This window comes from Malurus melanocephalus, unplaced genomic scaffold, assembly GCF_030028575.1.
Source record: "Malurus melanocephalus ecotype Western Australia unplaced genomic scaffold, MMel_1.1 scaffold_309, whole genome shotgun sequence".
In the NCBI taxonomy this organism is placed as follows: domain Eukaryota; kingdom Metazoa; phylum Chordata; class Aves; order Passeriformes; family Maluridae; genus Malurus; species Malurus melanocephalus.
Window position 1 is genome coordinate 658,944 of NW_026623541.1, and position 22,349 is coordinate 681,292.

The 22,349-nt window shown below is 40.8% G+C and overlaps 2 protein-coding genes across 2 annotated transcripts in view; both read right to left on the reverse strand.

Moving 5' to 3' along the window:
- Positions 1-1,489: 1,489 nt before the first annotated feature.
- LOC130580034 (C-C chemokine receptor type 5-like) lies at positions 1,490-8,844 on the reverse strand. The gene is made up of 2 exons (XM_057377288.1): positions 8,673-8,844; positions 1,490-5,089 (listed from the first exon to the last, which is right to left on the reverse strand). Exon 2 carries the CDS (start codon positions 5,076-5,078, stop codon positions 4,008-4,010), a length of 1,071 nt encoding a protein of 356 aa, XP_057233271.1. The 5' UTR covers positions 5,079-5,089; positions 8,673-8,844; the 3' UTR covers positions 1,490-4,007.
- Positions 8,845-16,270: 7,426 nt separating this feature from the next.
- The window catches only part of LOC130580033 (C-C chemokine receptor type 1-like), a 10,108-nt gene continuing 4,029 nt past the window's right edge, over positions 16,271-22,349 (reverse strand). Inside the window, exons 2-3 of the mRNA XM_057377286.1 lie at positions 20,155-20,314; positions 16,271-19,515 (exon numbers count right to left, since the gene is read on the reverse strand). Of these exons, the coding sequence (XP_057233269.1) occupies positions 18,434-19,504 (1,071 nt within the window). The 5' untranslated portion in view covers positions 19,505-19,515; positions 20,155-20,314 and the 3' untranslated portion in view covers positions 16,271-18,433. The remainder of the gene's footprint in view (positions 19,516-20,154; positions 20,315-22,349) is intronic.

Genomic DNA, 22,349 nt, shown 5'->3' on the forward strand with positions numbered 1-22,349 from the left:
GGAGCGGCTCTCGCTGAGGGAGAGACGGGAGGGGAAAATCCTCAAGGAATCAAAGAGGGMTAACGGGTTGGCAGGGACCTTGCAGATCATCTAGTCCCAGCCATCTCTGCCAAGGGCAGAGACACGTCCCATTAGACCAGGCTGCTGAGTGCCCCATCCAACCTGGCYTTGAACACTGCCAAGGATAGGGCGTCCACAACSTCCCTGGGCAACCTGCTCCTCACAAGCATAACAGTAAAGATTTTCTTCCTAATRTCTAACCTAAATCTCCCCTATTTCAATTTGTGCCCATTACTCCTTGTCCTACCCTCCTGCCGTTCCTGACGATGAGTCCCCCTTTGGTTTCCCTGCAGGCCCCCTTCAGGTACTGTGTTTTGGGTTTGCTGAACCTGTTTTTTTTTGGGGGGGGGGAAGGCTATACAAGGGTGGCTTCTTCGAACAGCTGCCAGAAGTTTCCTCCATGTCCAGCACAGCCAACCYCTGGTAGCTCTAAAGGTGGACATGCTRCTGGCCAAGGCTGGGCCAATTAGAAATGGTGGTAACACCTCTGTGATAATATATTTAAGAAGAAAAAAATGRAAAGTTGTTGTTTTACCTAGAGTGRTAATTACAGCCAGAGAAGAGCGAAGTGAGTTGAGTTTTCACCATTCATCATGCCTAAGTCTTTCTCAACAGGGCTGCTCTCAATCATTTCTACACCCAAGCAGCAGCTGTGACACAGCCCAGGAGTAGGACCTTGCACTGCACTTTCATTCTTGTAGCTTGTAGCTTCCAAGCTGTRGGCAAGAACATCAAATGCTCTCCTTCCAGAGCAAGGGCTGGAATCCTGTCTGCATCTGCCTGCATCATTACAGGGTGACCCTGCCCATGCATCCAATGGACTTCCATTCCATTCTTACAGACCACAGTGGCTTTCTGCTGTTTGCATAATACTGATAATGTCTGTGGTGGAAGGAGTAATTTCAGTAGAAGAGTCTCTTAGGAAAAGAGATCACAACATCAATGAGGTTGGAAAAGACCTCTGAGATCATGRAGTCCAACCCATGACCAAACACCACCGTGTCAACCAGACCATGGCACTGAGTGCCRCATCCAGTCTTCCCCTTAAACAGCTCCGGGGACGGTGACTCCACCATCTCCCTGGGCAGCCCATTCCAATGTCTTGTTACCCTTTCAGTGAAGAAATGTTTTGAAACAGGAAAGCAGCAAAAGCCTTGCTGGGGTAATCCATGAAACCTTACAGTGAGACCACACGATGGCACCATAATCTTAAGAACTGAAGAAAGGAARTGTGTGCGCAAGTCCACTGTAATTGTTTGATATTAGGTGGTGACCTAGTTATTCAGGTCACTAAATACATAGAAAGTATTTTATAAGCCTATGTATTTTTTAAAAAACCCTATTATTAATAATCTAGGGTCAGTGTGAATTGTCTGAGTTATTGCTTTTCCCATTGGTAAATACAAACAAAACCAAATGTAATGACCGAAATAGCATATTTATTATCAGATTATTAGTGACAAGCTGTTAAGAGCTATGGAGTTATCTTGATGGTCCTGTGTTATTTGATTATGCTGGTTCTGTATCCACTTCTAAAACTGAGTTTATCCTGCCTGCCCTTTCAGTGTTATGAAGAGGAGTTTATCTTCCTTTTCATTCTTCTGGGCTATTCTAAAATATAAAGGGATAGAGGTGGGAAAGATCAAGAAATCTAACATGAAAGTTAACCAACTTTAATGGTTTGTGTAGTACAACATATTATTTCAGTTTTTGTCAGAGTCCTTAACTGAATGTACCAGCGGTGCCACCAAATACTGTGTTTTCAATTGTCCCCTTGAATGTGGATCATGGTTCATTGCAGGAGCTAAAATCTGACTTGTCTCCATGTGCTGAAGTCTGATCCCTTTCCAGTGAAGTGACAGARACCCTTGATAAGCTGATGATCCACTGGGCAACCAATCTCTGTTCTGCCTCTTTCCTCTGGAAGCTGCTTGTCGTTTAGAAAGATCCATGATAGGAGGTTCATGCYGTAGAAGGATGGGGCAATTTTTGACATGCCTCTCAGAAAGTTTTTCAGGGTGCTGACATATGTTTGGTTGTCACACTTTGCTCCTGAAGGGCTGACAAAGATGYATTACTGTGTCTGGCATCAAAGCCCTCCAAAAAAAGTAGGTGTCTTCAAGACCAAGTGAAAGTTCTTGTCAAGAGCAAATAAAACATAAAATTGTTTCCATAAATGTATTCTATAAGTAGAAAAAAAAAAAATAAAAAAGACAGCCTGATTAGAAGTTCCTGCATGTATTCCTCATAATATGCTGAAATTGCCCAATTTCTGCTTATGCTGATCTATTTACCCATTTTAAAAGCACAAAGTCCAGAAARTGATGCACAGACAAAGACTTGCAGCTGAAAATCTTGTAAATGAGAAGGTGTRGTATACTTCTGTTACATTTCCCATRTGGATGTAGTTCCAAAGTGGTGCTTAATATGACAAAATTAAATAACTCAAAACAAGTGGTTTGATAAGTAAAGATTTCTCTATTCCAYTTCCTGCTTTCACAAGTGCTTTCCACTGTAAAATTTCTTTGAGACTGCTTGAAGCATTCACTTCTTTGAAAATATTACTTTAAAGACTGTCTAGAGAAGCTGGGAAACAAAAATTGTCCTGGATAGGAACAGCAAACAAAATATTCACTTTTCATTTCCTGTCTGCCAACTTGTTCAGTACCATTTATCTTAGGGCAGATATAAGAAATATTAGAAGGACAATGTGGCGCAAATTATTCAATAGTGTGATTATGGTACGTTTTTAAGCACTTGAGTACCCAAATATTTATTTAATGTTTTCTGTGTGTTCCCATGCTTTACAGTTTCTGAGCTTTACAGAGAATCAGTCATATTTAAGCATCAGTCTTACTAATTGTGGAAGCTTTTTCTCTCCGTAAAACTCCTGAATGGCAAAAAAACCCCTCTGTCATAGTCCCCCAAATACCAGCTTCTAAAACAAAAGAGACATGCTCTATGCCCTTGATGTTTTAGAACAGGGAATATTTTTATTTATCCAGATGTTTTGTTAAATTAATATTTATAAAATACACTTCTGTCTAAAAACATCTGTGTCAACCCTGTTCAGAAATMATTTTCACACCTCTAATGCTGTTGTGGTTTGGCAGCCATTGCACTTGCATTCATTTTCTATTTTAAAATTTTTCTCTTATGTGGGCTAGTAAAATAGCAAGCAAAATCACTGCACTAAAAAGCTACAACAGTGTTGACTCATTGTTCATGTTTGATCTAACCTGGTTAAAGTCCATGTGCAATAATTTGTTTCTAAAATACTGTTACTGCACTGATTTTCTGATCAATGATAGGATATTAGTTTTTTATTGATAGTTCAGTTATATTGGCTTTTTTATGTGAGTAGCATATAAGGAGAGCCTTCAGAAACATCAGGCTCTAAAGTCACTCAGGTATTAGTCCCTAGTAGTTAGAATTATCATGAGAAAGATCTAAAAGGTTAGCACTTAACCATATACACAGGAAAATATACCATGAAATATCAGAGTCTATTCTAAGCGTATAAAAYTTTCCATACCATGCTGTATCACAAACCTTAGTAAATTAGCATTATTTACAGAGATACRCCACCAGCCTAGTAAAAAATAAGACTGAGACTGAGTTTAAATGAGTGAGGTATCTTGTGTAATATACAGGCAAGAGATGTTCTGAAGAACAAGTGTAAATTTATAACATCTAGTTCACTTCAAAAAATCTATTTATGAGACTGCTAGTTCAGACCCCCAATCAGGCAACTTGCTACATCCTTTTCATTTATTTACAAATACCCAAATTTATGAGCAAATGCAATCTTTGGTAAATATGTGTTCTGTATATTTTTTGGGGTTTTCTGCAGCTGCCTCAGAGAAAATATGCAGGAGAGATTCAGCAGGCTTTCATCACAGATCTGATCTCACAAGAGCCACTTCCACTTTTTCACTAGACATAAYTTACAATGCAGCAGAAACTTCTTGTTCTCCTGTAGATTGTGTGTAGGTGGAGCTAGCTCGTTCAGGTGTGTCCACATAGAGAACAGGACAGTATTTAGACAAGCGGACTGCAATCTGCTTTCGGAAAAAGCTGCGAAGGTATTTCCTAAATTTTTCTCCAGCAAAGGCATAAATCACAGGATTGATACAACAATGCATCATTGAGATTGTTTCTGTCACTTGGAGTGCTTTGTGCAGTTGACCATTGCTTTCACAAGTAGAGATGAAAAATGCACCTTGAAAATCACGCAAGAGAATGCAAATGTTGTATGGTGCCCAGAAAAGAAAGTAGATAATCATGATAATAAAGATAAGCCTGACTGCTTTATGTTTCTTCTCATTTTTGCATTGCAGTAATGTCTTTATAATTTGTGTGTAGCTGCAGATCATAATTAACATTGGAATAAGAAGTCCCAGAATGTTCATTTTTAAGGTGAGGAATTGYTTCCATGTATCTATCTGCTCTGATGGATAATGAGCACTGCAAGTGTAGCCTGAACCTTCTTTCTGAGTTTTGTGAAATACCACCCCAGGAACAGAAGCAAAAACAGCAATAGCCCAAGTGACAACACTGGCGAGAATGCCATAGGTAACTGTCCTGGCTTTCAAAGCAAACACCGCATGCACGATGGCCAGGTACCTGTCCAGRGTCAACAGGATTATGAAAAAGATGCCACTGTAGAAGCCAAGGAGGTAAACACCTGAGAGAATTCGACACAGTGCTTCCCCAAAAATCCAGTCGTGAACTGCRTAATAAGCCCAAAAAGGGAGAGAAAATACAAACAGCAAATCRGAAATTGCCAAGTTGAGCAGGTAGATGTCAGTCATGCTCTTCAGCCTCTTGTACTTTACCAGGATAAGGACAACAAGCATGTTGCCTGTCAGRCCAAATATCACCACTAAAGAATAAAGAGGTGGCAAGAATTTTGCTGCAAAATTCTTTCCCTCAGTTACAGGGCAAGGTGTCGAATCACTGTAGTCAAATTCTGTTGTCAGTGGCCAGTCAGTGAAGTCTGTGGTTTCATTTCCCATGGCGGATTGGTCTGAAAAAGAAAAAAGAAAAATTAAAGTAGAWCAATCTCCAAACTTTGCAGTGAAGAGAATGAAACGTGCTGATGTTCTCATCTACAATGCATTTTGCTGATGAGCACACAAGCCCTACAATGTCAGGGCATGGAAGAGAAAGAAATTGCAGAGCTCCAAGGAAATATAACCTTGCAGCTGTGGAGCCACATTGGTGCATATGGTGGTGTTCAGTGTGTCATTTCCCACGGGTACATTTTCTCATTTGTTTTTCCTCCTCAGTAGAGTCTGTCAGCTGCCTGGCCTAATCAGAAACAGGGGAGTGGTGAATTTAATCCAAGCCATAAACTATCCTTGGTTGAGGGACTATTGGAGGGAATAGCCTTCCCTTACCAGAAGGAATCAGGGCCTGGGAGGTGAGTATTCAGCAGACCTGTGAAGCTCTGCTACAGCATGCACAGAGAAAGGCTTGTGGCTGTAATATCAGCCCATCTGGCTATCAAAGCCTCCCCTTTTCCCAAGCCCATGGTGTGACTATGAGTCAAATGCAGAAGCGTAGCTCTGTGTAAATTGGTCTCTGAAAAGCTCAGGAGGACTGTCTTCTCACACATCCCCAGAGAATGTGCAAGAATTCCTGTGTGTTCCATGAGAAGCTGAGCACGGGATTTTGTGGAGATGGGTGTCAGAGTGACCAAAAGTGCTCACTAGTCATTGGAGAAGTGCAATTGGTGCCTTTGGCAGCCACCCAAAGAGAGCTGCTCGCTGTCTGGGTAAAGAACTGCTCTTTCTTCCTGTGTCATCACGACTGCTTTTATCGGACACTTCATGGCAGACTGGGGGCTGCCCATGGCAGGGTGTTGGTTTTGAAATCAGCCCCTTCCTGGAAATGTCCTGCCTGTTCTTAGACAAAGGCAGCAGAGAGCTCTCATCACAGAAGAGCTCAGGCAGTGCACCTGCCCCAGCCTGCTCTGTGATCCCTGAGTGCTCGTGTGGTGCAGCAGCGTTCACTCCTTTCCTGAATGCTCTTTTCTCAATGGTGTGGTCTGCCCTGTGGGATTGCAGGTGTCTTTGCAGAGACCACACTCTCAAAGCCACCATTGCATTCTCTCTGCATTGGAGCTTAACAAGTCTAAATGTAACTGAAGAAACTCAGCCTGTGACTGGAGTGACTCAGAGACAGGCACCTGGACTGCTTTTTGGTACAAGGTCATAGTAGTGCATTATGACTTAGAGCATAGGAAATCCCCAAAGCAACTCTTTGTGCCTGYAGACAAATCCATTGAGGAGAATCTGTTTTCTGCTGTAAAACAGATCACTTGAAATGCCAGTGGCTTTACCTTGTGTCAAAGTGGTTAACTTAGCTAAACCTAAGATGATGTCTTGGGGAAGGGGCTATTTACTAGGTCTCTGAACTTCAAAATTAGATTCTGCTGCCAGCTCCTGATGAAGGTTGCTATGCTAAAGATATGCCTCTGCTCCAAAAGAGGAAGCTTTGTTGGAGCAAAATCTGCACCTTGTACAAAAAGAAATGCTGCTTTTGCAAACCCTTTTCCTGCTCTTTCCCCAAGTTCTTGAGTCTGGCTACCAGCTCTGCTCCTAAGAATAGTAAGAACAATGAGATCCGTGTTCAGTCATTACTTTGGTATATCGGGTATGGTGGTAAGTTTTCTTTTGGAGAATGAGGAATTAGAGAATATCAGCAAATTGTAACAGTTTGGTTCTCAGCTTCTCCCAGATATGATTTTTAGATGAGAAGTAATTGCCATCAAACTCCTCAAAGATTGACTTTTAGGGAACTCTGACAATCAGTTTTTTTCCATAGCCATACTAACTACATAGTTATTACCATGTAGCAGTAATGGTTTTGTTGGTAAAGGAAGTGGCTGTGGCTCTGCCTGTTGTCAGTAAATAACTTGATTTTAAAGTAGCAAAAGGTTTATATTTCTTAAGTAGTTTCAACAATACTTAAAAAAAAATATAAAAAGGCAAGTTAATAAAACACTCTTTGGTCCAAATTGTTAACTTCTTTACTTCAAAACGTGATGAGTCTTTGGCACTAACTAAGTAAAGATTAAGATTTCATTTGACTACACCTGCTAAATCCATGTTACATGCCCTGACAGTACATTCCTGGTACTGCATGTAGCTAAATATCCTCATTTACAATGTGTCAGTCAGCCATACTGGGATTATGGAATGAGTGCCAGACCCAGCACTTCCTGTCTTGCTTATTTTGCACCTGCAGGATGCTCATGCATTTATATGGGTATGAAAAACAACTAAGTCATAAACCATGAGTGGGTTTTTATGAGTAGGCGACTAATAGGGTTCATGCAAATATCATTGCAAAATGCTGCCTTGATATTATTGTGATAATTGTTTTTGCAACAGCTCCTTCTTCCTGTTAACTGCTATCTCAATGCCTTACCTCTTTTTCCTCTGCATTCCTGGAATCTTTCCTGCACTTATTTTCTTCCTTACTACCCTTTGTGCATGCTTAAATTATGGCCTCCCCTTTAAGCAGWTGCTTCTGCTAATTGAGCCCCATTTCTCTAACCCAGCCTTTGCTTCAGAAGTATTTACTACTCTGAATTGTGTGTAGTATCCAGCACATGCTGACAATGAAGACTAAAAATACTAATTTGGAAACCAGAAAAAGGAACTGTAAGTGGGTTTGTGCTTTATCCTATAATCTTTCTGGTTTAGGAGACAGATTAGTTTTGTTAGCTGCTGGCTAGAATATTTCACTGGGTTAATCAGCATAGGTTGTTCACCTAACAAGAAGGATTTGACTGGGCTTATGTTTCCTAATCATTAAAAAAACCTTGGAAGACAGTCAGTGCAGATTTCTGAAGGAAGGATATTTCAAAAACTATTCTATATTATTTTGAGTACAGTTTAAATAAATGCAATATTTCCAAAATCCTGTAATCTGCTGTACAAATTCTGCTGCTCTGCTTAAGACTAGCACTCATGCAGTTTTCAAAGGAAAGACTCACTACAGAAAAGATGAGTAAACTCGTATCACTGTTTCATGCTGAGTTTCAGGTCACAAGTTTCTGTATTTTAAGAAGCAAAGATCTTATTAATGTGAATTTCAGTTCATTTGCACAGTCCCATAAAATGGTAATAATTATAAAGGTGTAGCAAATGGAGGTAAAATGCTAAGTTAYGCTGCATGTAAACAGGATCCAATGAGTCAGTGTCTAAAATACACTACGTTTTCTGTAGTCATCCTGTGAGAAGAATAAGAACTCGTCACYCAAATAACCTGTTTTGAAGTAACAGGTTTAAAGTTCATATTTCCATCATTGCACATTATTTTGAGAGACAAAATCAGGGAGRCATACTCCATTATATTTCTTATTCAGGTCAATCTCTAGAGATTTATTTCTTTGCTTACCTGGATCCTCTGCTCAACTCTTCTAGTGATTTTGTCCTTTAAAACCAGTGGATTCATTTTAACTTATTCTATGCATTTGGCCAGGGTAATTTTTAAAGATGAGTACACTGGCAGGTTTCCACTAGTATTTTTCACTTTAGGCCTAAGCAGCTACTAAATATTAAAAAAGGCAAAMATAAAAAGAAGCAAAGATGACTTACCATGTATCTTGCGGTGCAGGTGATGTCTTGTTTTATTACAACAAGAGTAAGGATAAAATGACTTGTCAGTCACAAGATGAAGGTCAAAAGCACCTCTTCCTGCGTGAAGAAGGATGTATCTGTTTGAAAACTAGCAAAAAAAAAAATCTGTTTTCATGTAGAGAAAATGAAGGAGCAGTTCTCTGGTTCCTTTTTTCTAAAAACGGGCCATCAGATGTTACTTTTCTAATACTTGAGATGTGCAGAGATGTTGAAATCATAGAGGATCCTCCTAGAAGTTGAAGTTTCACAACCCACAGCTGTAGTTTTAGAGAAAGGGTTTATAAAATTATTTTATTTTTTTCTTTTAGCTAACCTGTTTGAATCAAGAACAATTTACAGGAGGTTCATCCCTTTCCATTTTTCTGTCATTAAATTGCTTTCATGTTTTTCTGTCCTTTAGCAAAAAAAACCCTGAGTTTTTAAATAAAGTGTATGCTTCTGTTCAGAATTACCTGCACTTTCTGTTGTCTTGCTCTGTGCTGCAGTCCTTATAACTCAGGAGATTTAAATGATTCTATTTTTCTTTAACCCGGTCTTCTGGACTTGTTTTTCATTTTAATCCCTCTCATAAGACTATGACTTAGTCTGTGTAGTGAGTTCGACCTTTTAAAACAGCGCTTTACTTACGTTTTGGAATTAAGCTTTAGAAAAACCTGATAAAATCTGATTTCTTATCGATTTCCTTCCTTRTAGCTGATCCCTCTGACTTCAAGAGTTAAACTGAAGCTGCCATAAAGATTTCTAGATCTTTCTTGGACATCAAAAAATGACAAGGGAAATAGGAAAAATGCAGAAAACAGGAAAGGGATAACGCCTTACTAGATGCCCAAGAAGCCCATAGAGAGAAACCCTGAGAAGATACCTGATAACGTGCAGCCCCCTGCCTCCCCTTCATGTCTCTTTGTAGAGTTCTGGAGGATCTCTCCTATCAGTGAAAGTACCAAAGGGATGCCTTTTCTGCATTCACTCGTCAACATCCTTAAAAGATTTTAAAACACCAAAAGCTCAACAGGGATTTCTTCCTTTGGATGTTGCCATTCCTTAACAGAAATCAAGGGAATCACCACTTCTGAGTTGCCTCTCMGATCTGGGAGGAGACAGTAAAGGGTGAAAAGCTCACTTTGTTTTCCTTGTCAACTTTTCTTTGCATGAAGGACTGATCTTTATTCCATAGGATAAATGCATTTTCCTCTTCCTTTCCTAATCAATTCTTCCAATGTGCTCTTTAAGGGTCAAAGGGTCAAGGAGTCTTAGGGTGTGCTCTTTAAGGGTCAAAGGGTCAAGGAGTCTCAGGGTCAAAATTAAAGGATCCTGCAGGGTATTCTACGGATATGTTTCTCCCACCGTCATGCTTGATGGACTGACTATATTAGACCCCAGACACAATCAGTGGAAATTGCTGCTTCCTAAAAATGTTTCCACTACACCTAAACCAAGTTTCCAGTTACTGCGTAACCTTGCTGGCTAAAAAGTTCCACTCTTATACTGAATTCTTATAAATCTGAAAAAAAAAAGATTGTATCAAATTACTTTTTCAATGTCTAAGTTCTAAACAGTCTACATACTAAAATTAAGAGCYATTTTAAATATTTCCTCACGAAGCCTGCATTGTTTACTGTTTGTTACATGTAACTGAMCCTCCTGGAGACTCTAAACCCCTTCAAAATTTCACACTGAAGAAGCAAGGGAAGCAGTTTCAACCCTCTTGCTGGACTTGCCTGTTTTCATCAAGCTTTTTTATTCTGAAATATGCTCCCACAAAACTTATCCCAAGCATTTCAACTAACAACAACAACTACTACTACTTAAAACTAGGACCTGAGGAAGGCTGATCTTCAGAAATAGTCCCTTGTTGCCACAGATTCATTGGCTTTATAAATGGGTTTGATTTTGCTTATAGCTTTTTGTTCCCATAGCCCAGTCTGGTCAGCAAGCAYAGTGGGTCACATTATTTACTGCTGAAGATTATTACACACCAACAGAGGGCCTCTGCCACTCACGGTTATAGCAGCTGAATAAGGGGAGTGCACTCGGTCTGCTCACACCTGTGTCTTACAGCTGCATGAGAGACTCCCCAGAGAGAGTGTGAATTGCCGTGGCACTTGGCAGCCCAAATACTGGGCTGTGTGACTTTATTGTCAGCACCTACAGGATATCTACAATCAGCTCTACCCCAGCTGAAGATAAGCAGAGCTGCTGAGAAGCCACATTTGATCAGGTCTTGCATGTGGCTGTAGGCAAGCCCTTGTGCGGTTCATGGGGCACTGGTGTTGTGCTGTGTTCATTATTGCAGTTAAAACAAGATTTTGACTGCAGAAGTGGTCTGCCATGGTCTGAAGTTTCATCACACTAATCTGGGGTTTGCCATCTTAATGCCATCTCCACTCCTCTTCCCTGCTGCCTCCATCACACACATCTCCAATGTGTGTGAACACTGAGGGATGGACAATGCAAGCAGAGCATCCATTTGTATGAGTCAGATTTTGTTCAGCTTTTCTCAATCCTTTGCCCAGCATTTCTTTGAGAAAGTGSATTGCTGCTTGTCATGAACTCCAGTGGATTTAAAGAATCTTTACCTAAGCTGAACCTCATCATTTTACCAAGAAATGAAAGCTGTTGTTCATTAATAGAAGCAATGATTCAGTGAGTTGTTATAGCATTGAATTTTATCTATCATGGTTTACATTCAGAGATGAGTAGGAGTTATGTTCAGTGGTATGACACTCCTTCCCGCCATAAATATATTCCTGGCACGAAAGTGAGCTTCATTCCTCACCTGTGGGGATCAAGCTGATGCACTCAGCAAGTATGCAGCCATGTACATTGTCAACTCAAGCTGCCTTTGTCCATCTCTCCTATCTAGTGACTGATTATATGATTAATCTCTACAGTAATCAGCCCATTTTACTGGAGTGTTTAGTATCTGAGTGGTGTGGCACTCCCACAAGGAGAAATTGCAATTTTTGAGAGGTTTACACCAGTACCGAAATGGCTACTAGGACACACACCAAAACCTCATGTACCTGTGTGATACACAAATGTCATCAAGGWCAATTATGGCTACAGAAACTTGAAAATTCAACTGACAGTTTCAAATTCAAGTTATTGCAAATTTGCACCCCTGGAAAAGAAAGGCTGGGGGGAAGCAAGTGTCCTGGGACAGAATGACAGAGACCTTTCTTAGATATGWACAGTGTGATGGAGCACAACACTCTTATTAATAAAAGTCTATCACTACAGCTAAGATTAATCCTTTTCATCTGGAGAAGAGGTCAATGAAGACAAGTGAACATGAYGTAGATGATCTTGTTACTTGTTTGATTCACAACATCTGTGTCCAAATTAGGTCAGTATTAGCATATATTTTATTTCATCAGTAACAAGTGTCTTCATCTTGAAGAGGCTGAACAGAGACATTCAGCTAAAAATACTTTGTGCTTAGGCTGTTTTTTCTTATCAGCCTTTTCTTTTGGGCTCTCAGGTTCTGGTGACTCATCATTTGAGCCACCATCACAATCACAAGCACAATCACACCCACAATATCTGTGAGGTGTATTCTTTTGAGAGCAAGAAGGGAAAAGCATGATGTACCACACCTAAGATTTCTATCAYGGAGACTAGTGAAAAAAACCCAAAACACTTCACACAYAGGTGTAAAGGAAGATGGGTTACAAAAACAAACTCTGGAAGACAAGCATTTCTAAAGTGGATGAACACTTCTTCACCTTATTGTTTACKGTCAATAACATCATATGTTTGGAGCTTTTTCACCTCTTATTCTTAGGCTTTCTTTTTGTTTCTTGTAAATCTGGCACAAACATAATTATACATTGCAGCACACATTATCTCTATTGTCATGGTATTATTTTTGTTTCGGCTTTCTCCAGGTTGCTTTTACAGAACTGTTTCCTTATGCAGTGAAGGAAAGATCATGGCTTCCTTCTATTTTTTCCAAGTTTCTGATGTATGTTCTCCTGATTTATAGAAAAAGGGTTGTCATAGTACAGTAGATTTTACTTTTGGGCCACAGATGTGCATATCTCAAAATTTCAGCTCTCAGAATCTCATTTTTACATAGGTCTTTAATTCACACACTTTGGTTTTTTAAGGTACATTTATAGTACATAAATTCTAGGTCTAGAGTTTGTGTTTTGGAGCTATCTCATCTGGAGCTTTGGAAATGCTCCTCAGTGTATGTGTAAATCCTGGACCTTTTATCAGGCAGGCTGGGAAAATAACACACCAAATTTCTTCCCAGTGAAAACTAGGTCACACAAAGGGCAAAACAAGTCTGTTCAATGATGAGGGATATGCCTGTAATGAAATAAAGTACCTTGAGATGGTTAAAAAATCACTGAAGTGTAGTACAGGATAAACAAGAACTTAGAAAAATGAGGGAGTAACCGAACCTACAGGAACCAAAATCAATGACCTAAGAAGTAAGAACAAGAGGGCACTATAAATCAAACTACAAAGAAAATGAAACCGTTGATAAAAGCAAAAAAGTTTGCTTAGTCATTAAGAGAGTTAAATACCTGCCTGTCTCCTATGATTGTCCCTTATTCACAAAACCCCCTTCTTCAGAGAGCATGCGGGATAAAGGAAGCGTGCATGGTACCTTTAAATGGAGATAAGAGGATGCCAAGCTAAGGACTTCAGCTTTCAGTTGGTTCATACACAGCAAATATTGAATTTTTATTGTTCAAAGTGTACAAAAATGAGCCCTTGGCACACTGGAGGTGTGCTAGCTTTATGGATCCTCCTCCTAGCACCTGTCTCTGCACAGGTATGGAGAAAACAAATATTTCAGCTGAGTTTATGTGAATCAGCTTCTTGCACACCAGGTGAAAGAACCYATGCTCAGGACAACACCAGGACCTAGGAAYCAGAAAGTAATTTTGGGTGCCAAAGATTAAGCGTAGTCTTAATTGTCCATACCTTTTGTTAGCATAACTGCAAGTTATGTCCTGATGGCTGTTTTACTTCCATCCATTTGGTTTCCATTCCTTTCAAAGTCTGGTATCAGGATAGGTTGTGYTGCTCATGTTGTACGGGTAGCATCCTACCAGCACAAAACTGCAGACAGCTCTGGAGAGCTGAGCTTCACTTGGAGATTTGTGCAGTTTTGCATATTGGCATGCGTTTCTGATAATGCTGCCCTCCTCCATCTCAGTGTTGGGGTCTCACCTTCCCAGGATCAATCATTCCAGGCTTAAAACACTCAAACCGAGATTGCTTTCGGTATCACCACACTTACAAAATATCTTGGCAGTTATACAGACTTAGACAAACTTTTTTTATCCTTCTATTCCATTTTTTGAATGAAGGACAGCTCCTAGTGGGCAAGTGTCACCAGACTTTGAATGTAATGGAAATTCCTACACCCCTTTGCTCTGGCCTGGTTGCTATAAATATTCTAAATGCACCAGAATTTTCCACTTTGCTTTCTTTTTTTTTTTTTTTTTCCTCTGATACCTTACATTTTTTTATTACTATATTAAGGAATAATGCTTCTGAGGCCACAGTGACCACACTAAACATTTCCTAGTGGAAGCCAGTAGGCATCAGCAGTTGAAAACTGAAGCAAAGTTAAATTTCAAAAGGAGCAKTATGTGCTTATGGTGCCATTTAACATTGTCAGCATGATTATATTCTCCCACTTTCTTTGTCATTAACTGCAGCAGGATATTATTGAAATTTGTCAGTTTTTTGTATTTATCCCTTCTGTAATTTTCACTGGAAGGAGATATGTTTATTTTGGAGCTTCATAACTTAAAGTCTCTCCTATCCAAACCTTTCAAGGTTCTGATGAAAGTATTTATTTACCTCTGGTCTTCCCATTCATTCGACTATTATTTTTTCAGTGTCTGTTAGGGCTAATAAAGTCATTTACTTTTGTGAGTATTTTTTCCTATTTATCCATTTCCACTACTCCTCTTCCTCTATATCCCATTTACATCTATCTTGTATAAAATACGCTTACACGCTGTTGGGCTGACAAACAAGAAAGTCATATGACAGGACATCCCTGTGTACTGGTTACCAGAGGTTTCACTATTTCTGTTTGTCCATCAGATACCTACCACAGACAAACCAACGGCAATGCCTGTAAATCTGGGGCGTGCTTGTGGGTGCTGTTCAGCACTCACCAATACCATATATGCACTTTTGCTGCATTTCCTTTTGCCCCTTAGGAAGTTTTCTTGACAGCTGGCAGAGTTATCTTTTGCGGTGTGAGACATTCCTCCCCACCTGTTTCTGAGCACGTGTTAGTAGCATGTCCTAACAGGAAGGTTGGAGATGCATAAACTAAACTGTGTGACTGACTCTGGGACTGTGCAGAGAACACTTGGCCTTTCTTTTCATAAGGGTGCTGAAAGCCCAGGTATCACACTATCTCTCCAGGAGTTCTGTGCCAAAAGTTTKGAACTTACAAAAAATTTTCACTTAGCTGCTCAACATTTGCTGTAAAGCAACAGTTTGTTCGTGGTATTCACAAAGGTCTTGTCTTGGATCTGTTTGATGTTCTGGTGCTCGTATGCTCTCTCATATGCTTTCTTTTGTCTTCTTGATATTTCACCAGAGCAGCTCAGATGCCTTCCAAACACTTCAGTGCTTTTTCCTTGTATTGGTTTCTTCTCTGCTGCAATTCTGACGTATTGGCAATTCCTCCTCATTTTCTTAACACACCTAGAGTTCATCACACATTTGGGGTACACCTGCCTGTGTCTCTAGCTCTCACATACACACTGTATCTTTCTCTCAGTGTTTTCCCTCTGCACACCTTGAGTTATTTGAATATTTGCCCCCCATATGTAAAACTTGTACCACTTCTCAGCTGAGGTGACTTGTGTTCTCTTTCAGGGGACTGTGGATCTTGTTAAACTTTCCCCCAAGAGCAGCTCCATCCCACTGTGGCCARTGGGATTGCCTGAAGCCCTGCTGGCCTGATTTGAGGCTACTTGGCCTGTAGCCATCCATGGTGCAGCCACATCTCACTGATAAAGAATCAAAAACTACCACAAAACTCTCTAGAGTCCTGCGTGTCTCAGTGCAAAGCTGCARTGAAGAACCAAGGGTAATTCTGCCTGGGTATATAACAATAAGATAACCTCTAAGTTTAGTTTATTTGTGTTCCTGCAGCACAAACTAGAAAATCCACGGTGGAGAGATGGGAAGAATGTGGAGGAGGAGGAGGCATGGGTCATGGAGGCTGAAAAAAGGAATGGGCCCAGTGGAGCAGGGAGAACAACATGGTGAAGCAGAAGCATATTTCTGTATTGAACTTTAGTGCTTCAGTTCCTTATACATAAAACTTGGGCAATCAGGCTCATCACTTGKCTGGGGTYGCTCTGCAYARTGCAAGGGGATCTGAAATTAGCTGMAGAAATTCYGTGGAGAATCCYRTTTTTATCCCAATATTAATAGAGTGACATCTTTTATTACCCTCATTTATTCCTTTTCTTTCCCTGTTCATAACACACACAAGCCTGTTTCTCCAAATTTCAGTCATMTAAAGTCTGTGGTCCCAAACTTTTCCCAAAGTTATCGTAGTTCACTCTTCTCAAACTTGCTGGTGGATAGAAGCTGTGCCAGCTGCAGTCGCTTCTGGACTGGGCAGAAAKCTCTCTGCTTGCTTGGTTTGAAGTGTGATATTACAAGTGCCCATGGCTCCACCTTTTTCCCATCTCCACTCTGAGAGTGGACCTGATGTCATTTTGCTTATTGAAGAGAACATGGGCTCCAGGGTATACACAGATTTCCAGACACTGATTTTATTGATTTCACCATATTTACATAAAAACAGAAAGAAATTTRATTCCAACAAGATAAGGATTTAAAATAAAACACCGTAGTAGAAATATCACCATTACAGCAAGATTTGTATCACACTGAACTAATCTATGCTTCAAAATCATAAAGGAGTTTTTTGGTTCAGTGAAACAAAGTAGAAAAGAAAGAAAAAATATTATTTCCAAGCCAGAAAATTTACCTTGAGGATAGTTTTTGSTCTTTTGTTTAGTCTGTGGCTATTAACCTCGCAAGATAGTGGCCAGGTAATAAAAGCTGATAGGATAAGAGGTGACAGCTAATCGAAGCAGCACCAGGGCGTTTTAAGGCAAGAGGGTGAAGAGTATTTGCATCACCTGCATTAAGGCATCTGATACCTAAATTAAGAGTCTGGCATTTCCAGGTTCCTTCTGCAGTTGGCCAGCTAATCTTCCCCTGAGACTATTTAAATTCTATGCCTKATTCTGGCTCAGGCACTTCTTACTCTCTACTGACCACTTAGGGACCTTGAGGGGATTTGCTGCTACTTTAGACATCTGCATTACATGTTGAGTAGTGTGGAATTCATTCTGGTGTCTTTTTACCTTGCTAGAGGTTAGTTGAACCTGCCCCTCCAGATTTCCAGGAGCAAGTCCTTGTATGCATGAGCAGTGCCCTTCTAAGGAAATGGGCAAAAAACAGGACAGCTCACTTACATGAGGGGTGCTCACYTGCACTTCCTTACAATATGAAGTAYGAATTTGTCTGCTATGCTCCTTCTTCCTCTTCTTTGCTAAGCCCATGTCCCTAAAATACCTTTGTTTTATAGGGCAACTCTAAATAGTGGAAGAAATGTATGGCCATAGTACCCCAGTAGGCCAATGGTCTCGAGTCTCCAACCAGCATGCAGCTCTCATCGAGGCACCAGCTGGCTAGAGCCACTCTTCTCCTGGGAAGGMAGGAAGGTATGCCTTGTCTGGACCTGGCTACTTTTGCAGCCCCAAGGCTGCTGTCTCCCTAGCAGTGTATCCCAAAGGACAGACTTTCTATGTGTGTGAAGAGCATGTTTTTCCCATGCAGGAGGCTAATCTGACACAGCAGCACCGTGTGTTGTCATGTGAGCCCTTCTTCTACACATGGTTTACCTGTCCAGATCTTGGGAAGTCTGCTCTCAGTACTGTGCTCACAGTCTCCAAAATCCTTCACAGCATCTGGATATTTTTCTYATACAGAATCTTGCATAGCAAATTCAAAGGAAATTTTCATTCTCACCTTGCAGATCATTGCTGAAATGCCTTTATTGGTTAAGTGTTGTTTTTCTTGGAGAGATATGACTTGTCAGAAACAAACCCATGCTTTTCAACAGTGCATCATTGTCTTGTTGCGCAGYCAGTGAACTCGAAAGATTAAACCCACAAAAGTCACAATGTTGCTGAATAAAAGCACATTTTGGAAAATGTCAGCAACTGAACAGTGATGTGGCAGGCATAAAATTAAAAAGCAAAAATCAAAACACTGTAATTTAGCAATAACTGTTAAAGGATTATGTTCAAAAATGACTTCACTACTAATTAGCAGATAAATCCTTGGGTTAAATCCCAGTAAAATCTGGTGAGACGACCTATTAGTCCTTAGATCTTTTAATGTTATATTTTCCCCTCATCAAATCTCAGTAGACAGAATTTTGCAAAGAAGAATGATCATATTGGCCTTGGCTCTATTTAAATCTTGATRTGACCCAGCTATGCAGTTAATGTTTCCTGGAGAACTCATTGACTTTCTTAGTTTAACAAAGGAAAATGCTGTAATCCCAGAGAGCAGTTCACCACAACAACATGGGGTCATACAATTTTCAGTAGTGGTTGACATAAAGATCTTAAATAATGACAGGCTCTCCTTAAGGCAAAGGAAGTAATGCAAGATTTACTAAYCAATGTTCTGATGTATTTTTACAGTCCAGTAGAGATGTCATGTTCTGCAGAAGATTGTGTGAATGTAGAACTGACTCTTTCCAATTTTTCACGATAAAGACTTGGACATTTTTTACAAAGGTGAGGTGCAACATGCTTTCGGAAAAAGGTATAAAGATATCCCCTAAATTTTTCTCCAACAAATGCATAGATCACAGGATTGATGCAACAGTGGATCATTGAGATTACTTCTGTCACTTGGAGTGCYTTCGCCAGTTGACCTTTGATTTCACAACCTGGGGTGAAAAGTGAATTTTGAAATGTATGCAAAAAAGAAGTAATATGGAATGGCGTCCAGAAGATGAAGTAAAAAATCATGATCACAAAAATAAGTCTGACTGCCTTCTGCTTTTTCTCATTCTTAGATCKGAATAATGTTTTTAGAATTTGTGAGTAACTGAAAATCATAATTAACATTGGAATAAGAAGTCCCAGAATGTTCATCTTTAAAATAAAGGAGTACTTCCAATTTATTGTGGAATCACTTGGGTAATGAAAACTGCAAGTATAACCTGAATTTTCCTTCTGAGTTTTGTGAAATAYYACCCCAGGARCAGAAACAAGARCAGCAACMACCCAAGTGACAACACTGGYRAGAATGCCATAGGTAACTGTCCTGGCTTTCAAAGCAAACACYGCATGCACRATGGCCAGGTACCTGTCCAGGGTCAACAGGATTATGAAAAAGATGCCACTGTAGAAGCCAAGGAGGTAGACACCTGAGAGAATTCGACACARTGCTTCCCCAAAAATCCAGCCGTGAACTGTGTAATAAGCCCAAAAAGGGAGAGAAAAYACAAACAGCAAATCRGAAATTGCCAAGTTGAGCAGGTAGATGTCAGTCATGCTCTTCAGCCTCTTGTACTTTACCAGGATAAGGACAACAAGCATGTTGCCTGTCAGGCCAAATATCACCACTAAAGAATAAAGAGGTGGCAAGAATTTTGCTGCAAAGTGCCTTTCCTCAGTACCCATGCATGGTGTTGMATCGCCATAGTCAAATTCTGTTGTCAGTGGCCAGTCAGTGAAGTCTGTGGTTTCATTTCCCATGGTGGGTTGGTCTGAAAAGGAAAAAAGAAAAATTAAAGTAGAACAATCTCCAAACTTTGCAGTGAAGAKAATGAAACATGCTGATGTTCTCATCTGCAATGCATTTTGCTGATGAGCACACAAGCCCTACAATGTCATGGCATGGAAGAGAAAGAAATTGCAGAGCTCCAAGGAAACATAACCATGCAGCTGTGGAGCCACATTGGTGCATATGGWRGTGTTCAGTGTGTCATTTCCCACGGGTACATTGCCTTGTGTGTTTCCTCTCCTCAGCAGAGCCTGTCAATYGCCTGACCCCACCAGGTGGAGAAGAAAGATGAATTTAACCTAAGTTGTGGGTAGTTTGGGGCTGCTGTGCTCATCAGCGACTTTCCAGAGGAGTGTAGAAAGCCAGGACATCAGCCACAGGAAAGCACAGTGTCTGACATGCCAAGCACGGTCTTGCTTCTCCTTGGGGCCTGGCTACCTGCTTATCACATCAGCCCATCGTGCAGCCCTTACCCACGGAGGATCAGACACTGCTCAGGTGTAAGCGGAGCCTGCAAAGTCATGGGTGAAAAACAGCTGACTTCAAGCACATCTTAAAAAGTTTGTGACTCCCTGGGAGCCCTAATGTCTGTGGCATTCTGGACGGTGCAAAATATACCCACCCAGTGGACCTGCTGTTGTGTGTGCTGCAGAGTGGAAAGTCGGCAGTGTTGTTCTGGGTTAAAATGACGAACACTCTGTCCTTTGCAGAGCCTCGGGCAGGCACAGCCAATGGAGTTGTGCTGGTTTCAGATAGTCCTGGAATGAAATCAGCACACAGTCCTGTAGAGAGAACAGAGAGACAAAGACCTTGGCAAATGGTGGAAAAGATGAGAGCTGCTGTCCAGGTGGCCTCTGACATCTGTGTCTATTGTGGCATCTTCCTGTCACCTGAAAGACCTTCCCACTCCTGCTTGGGGATGAAAGGAGTTTTGATTCCTTATTTCAGTGGTCGTTTGCAGCCATTATTCAGGACCTGCAAAGTTTAGATTGGCAGTGTCTTGCAGGGAGCACAAAGGGGAAAAAGGCAGATATGGCCTTGCTATGAGTGTGCTCTAGAGTTCTTCATGTGATGTTCTTYATCCTGTGTCAGTCAGTGTCTCCAGTAAGGCGACAATGAGGAAGTGTGAGGGTTGTGCAAGCTCTCTGTCCCTTCAGTTTTGTTTGAGGGACTGCTGGAGGGACTGGGCTTCCCCTGCAAGAAAGAGCCTGGGTGTCAGCCCCCCCAGCTGCCAAAGCCTCCCCTTTTCCCAAGCCCATGGTATGACTATGAGTCAAATGAAGAAGCGCAGCTCTGTGTAACTTAGTCTCTGAAAAGCTCAGGAGGACTGTCTTCTCACACATCCCCAGAGAATGTGCAAGAATTCCTGTGTGTTCCATGAGAAGCTGAACAGGGGATTTTGTGGAGATGGGTGTCAGAGTGACCAAACGTGCTCACTAGTCATTGGAGAAGTGCAATTGGTGCCTTTGGCAGCCACCCAAAGAGAGCTGCTCTCTGTCTGGGTAAAGARCTGCTCTTTCTKCCTGTGTCATCACRACTGCTTTTATCGGACACTTCATGGYAGACTGSGGGCTGCCCATGGCAGGGTGTTGGTTTTGAAATCAACCCCTTCCTGGAAATGTCCTGCCTGTTCTTAGACAAAGGCAGCAGAGAGCTCTCATCACAGAAGAGCTCAGGCAGTGTATCTGCCCCAGCCTGCTCTGTGATCCCTGAGTGCTCGTGTGGTGCAGCAGCGTTCACTCCTTTCCTGAATGCTCTTTTCTCAATGGTGTGGTCTGCCCTGTGGGATTGCAGGTGTCTTTGCAGAGACCACACTCTCAAAGCCACCATTGCATTTTCTCTGCACTGGAGCTCAGCAAAGCTAAGTGTAACTGAAGAAACTCAGCCTGTGACTAGAGTGACTCAGGGACAGGCCTCTGCTCTGTTTTTTAGTAAACAGTAAATTTAATTACATGGTGGGCTATTCTGAACTGCAACAAGTGAAATAATTGAAGTGTCTTAAGATTATGTCAGTTTATTCAGCTGTTTGAGCAAAGGCTGATTTATTGATATGTAATTACAGACCACTCAGGATCCAGAGGACATGGTTTTGATATGGATTTTTGTCTTAGTGGATATATGTATCAAACAAATAATCTTCTTGAACAAATTGTGTTAGTTACACAGTATTAAAAGTATTTTCCATGTGCGTATATGCACAAGTAAATATAAATATATACATACACACTTATGTATAAAATCATAGTTTTGCAGAACCATAGAATCATTTAGATTGGAAAAGACCTCTAGAGTCTTGAGATCATTGAGTCCAACCCTTAACACTGTTGAGTTCACCACTAAACCATGTTGCYAAGCATTGCATCTACACAGCTTTTAAGTACCTCCAGGGATGGTAACTCAACCACTTCCCTGGGCATCCTGYTCCAGAGCTTGCTATCCCTTTCTATGTAGACATTTTTCCTAATATTTGAACTAAACCTGCCTTGATGCATTTAGACTTGTTGAATCTTTGTATTTGTATAAAAAGAAAGTAACTTATTTTTTTTTTCTTCCAAGTTTGGAACTCATTTATATTGCAAAATCAGCAGAAAAGTATTGTGGGAGCAATAGAACTAAAGTTAACTGACTCCCTACAGATTTCTCTCCTTTCCTGTCTAWGTCCTGTGAGGGGCTGACCCTAGCGCAGCTAAGCCCCCATCTAGCCACCAACTCACTTCCCCACAGCAGGATCAGGGAGAGAACCAGAAGTGCTGAAGCAAGAAAAACTTGCAGGTTGAGAAAAAGAAAAGATGAATTAGAGAATGAAACTGAAAAAAA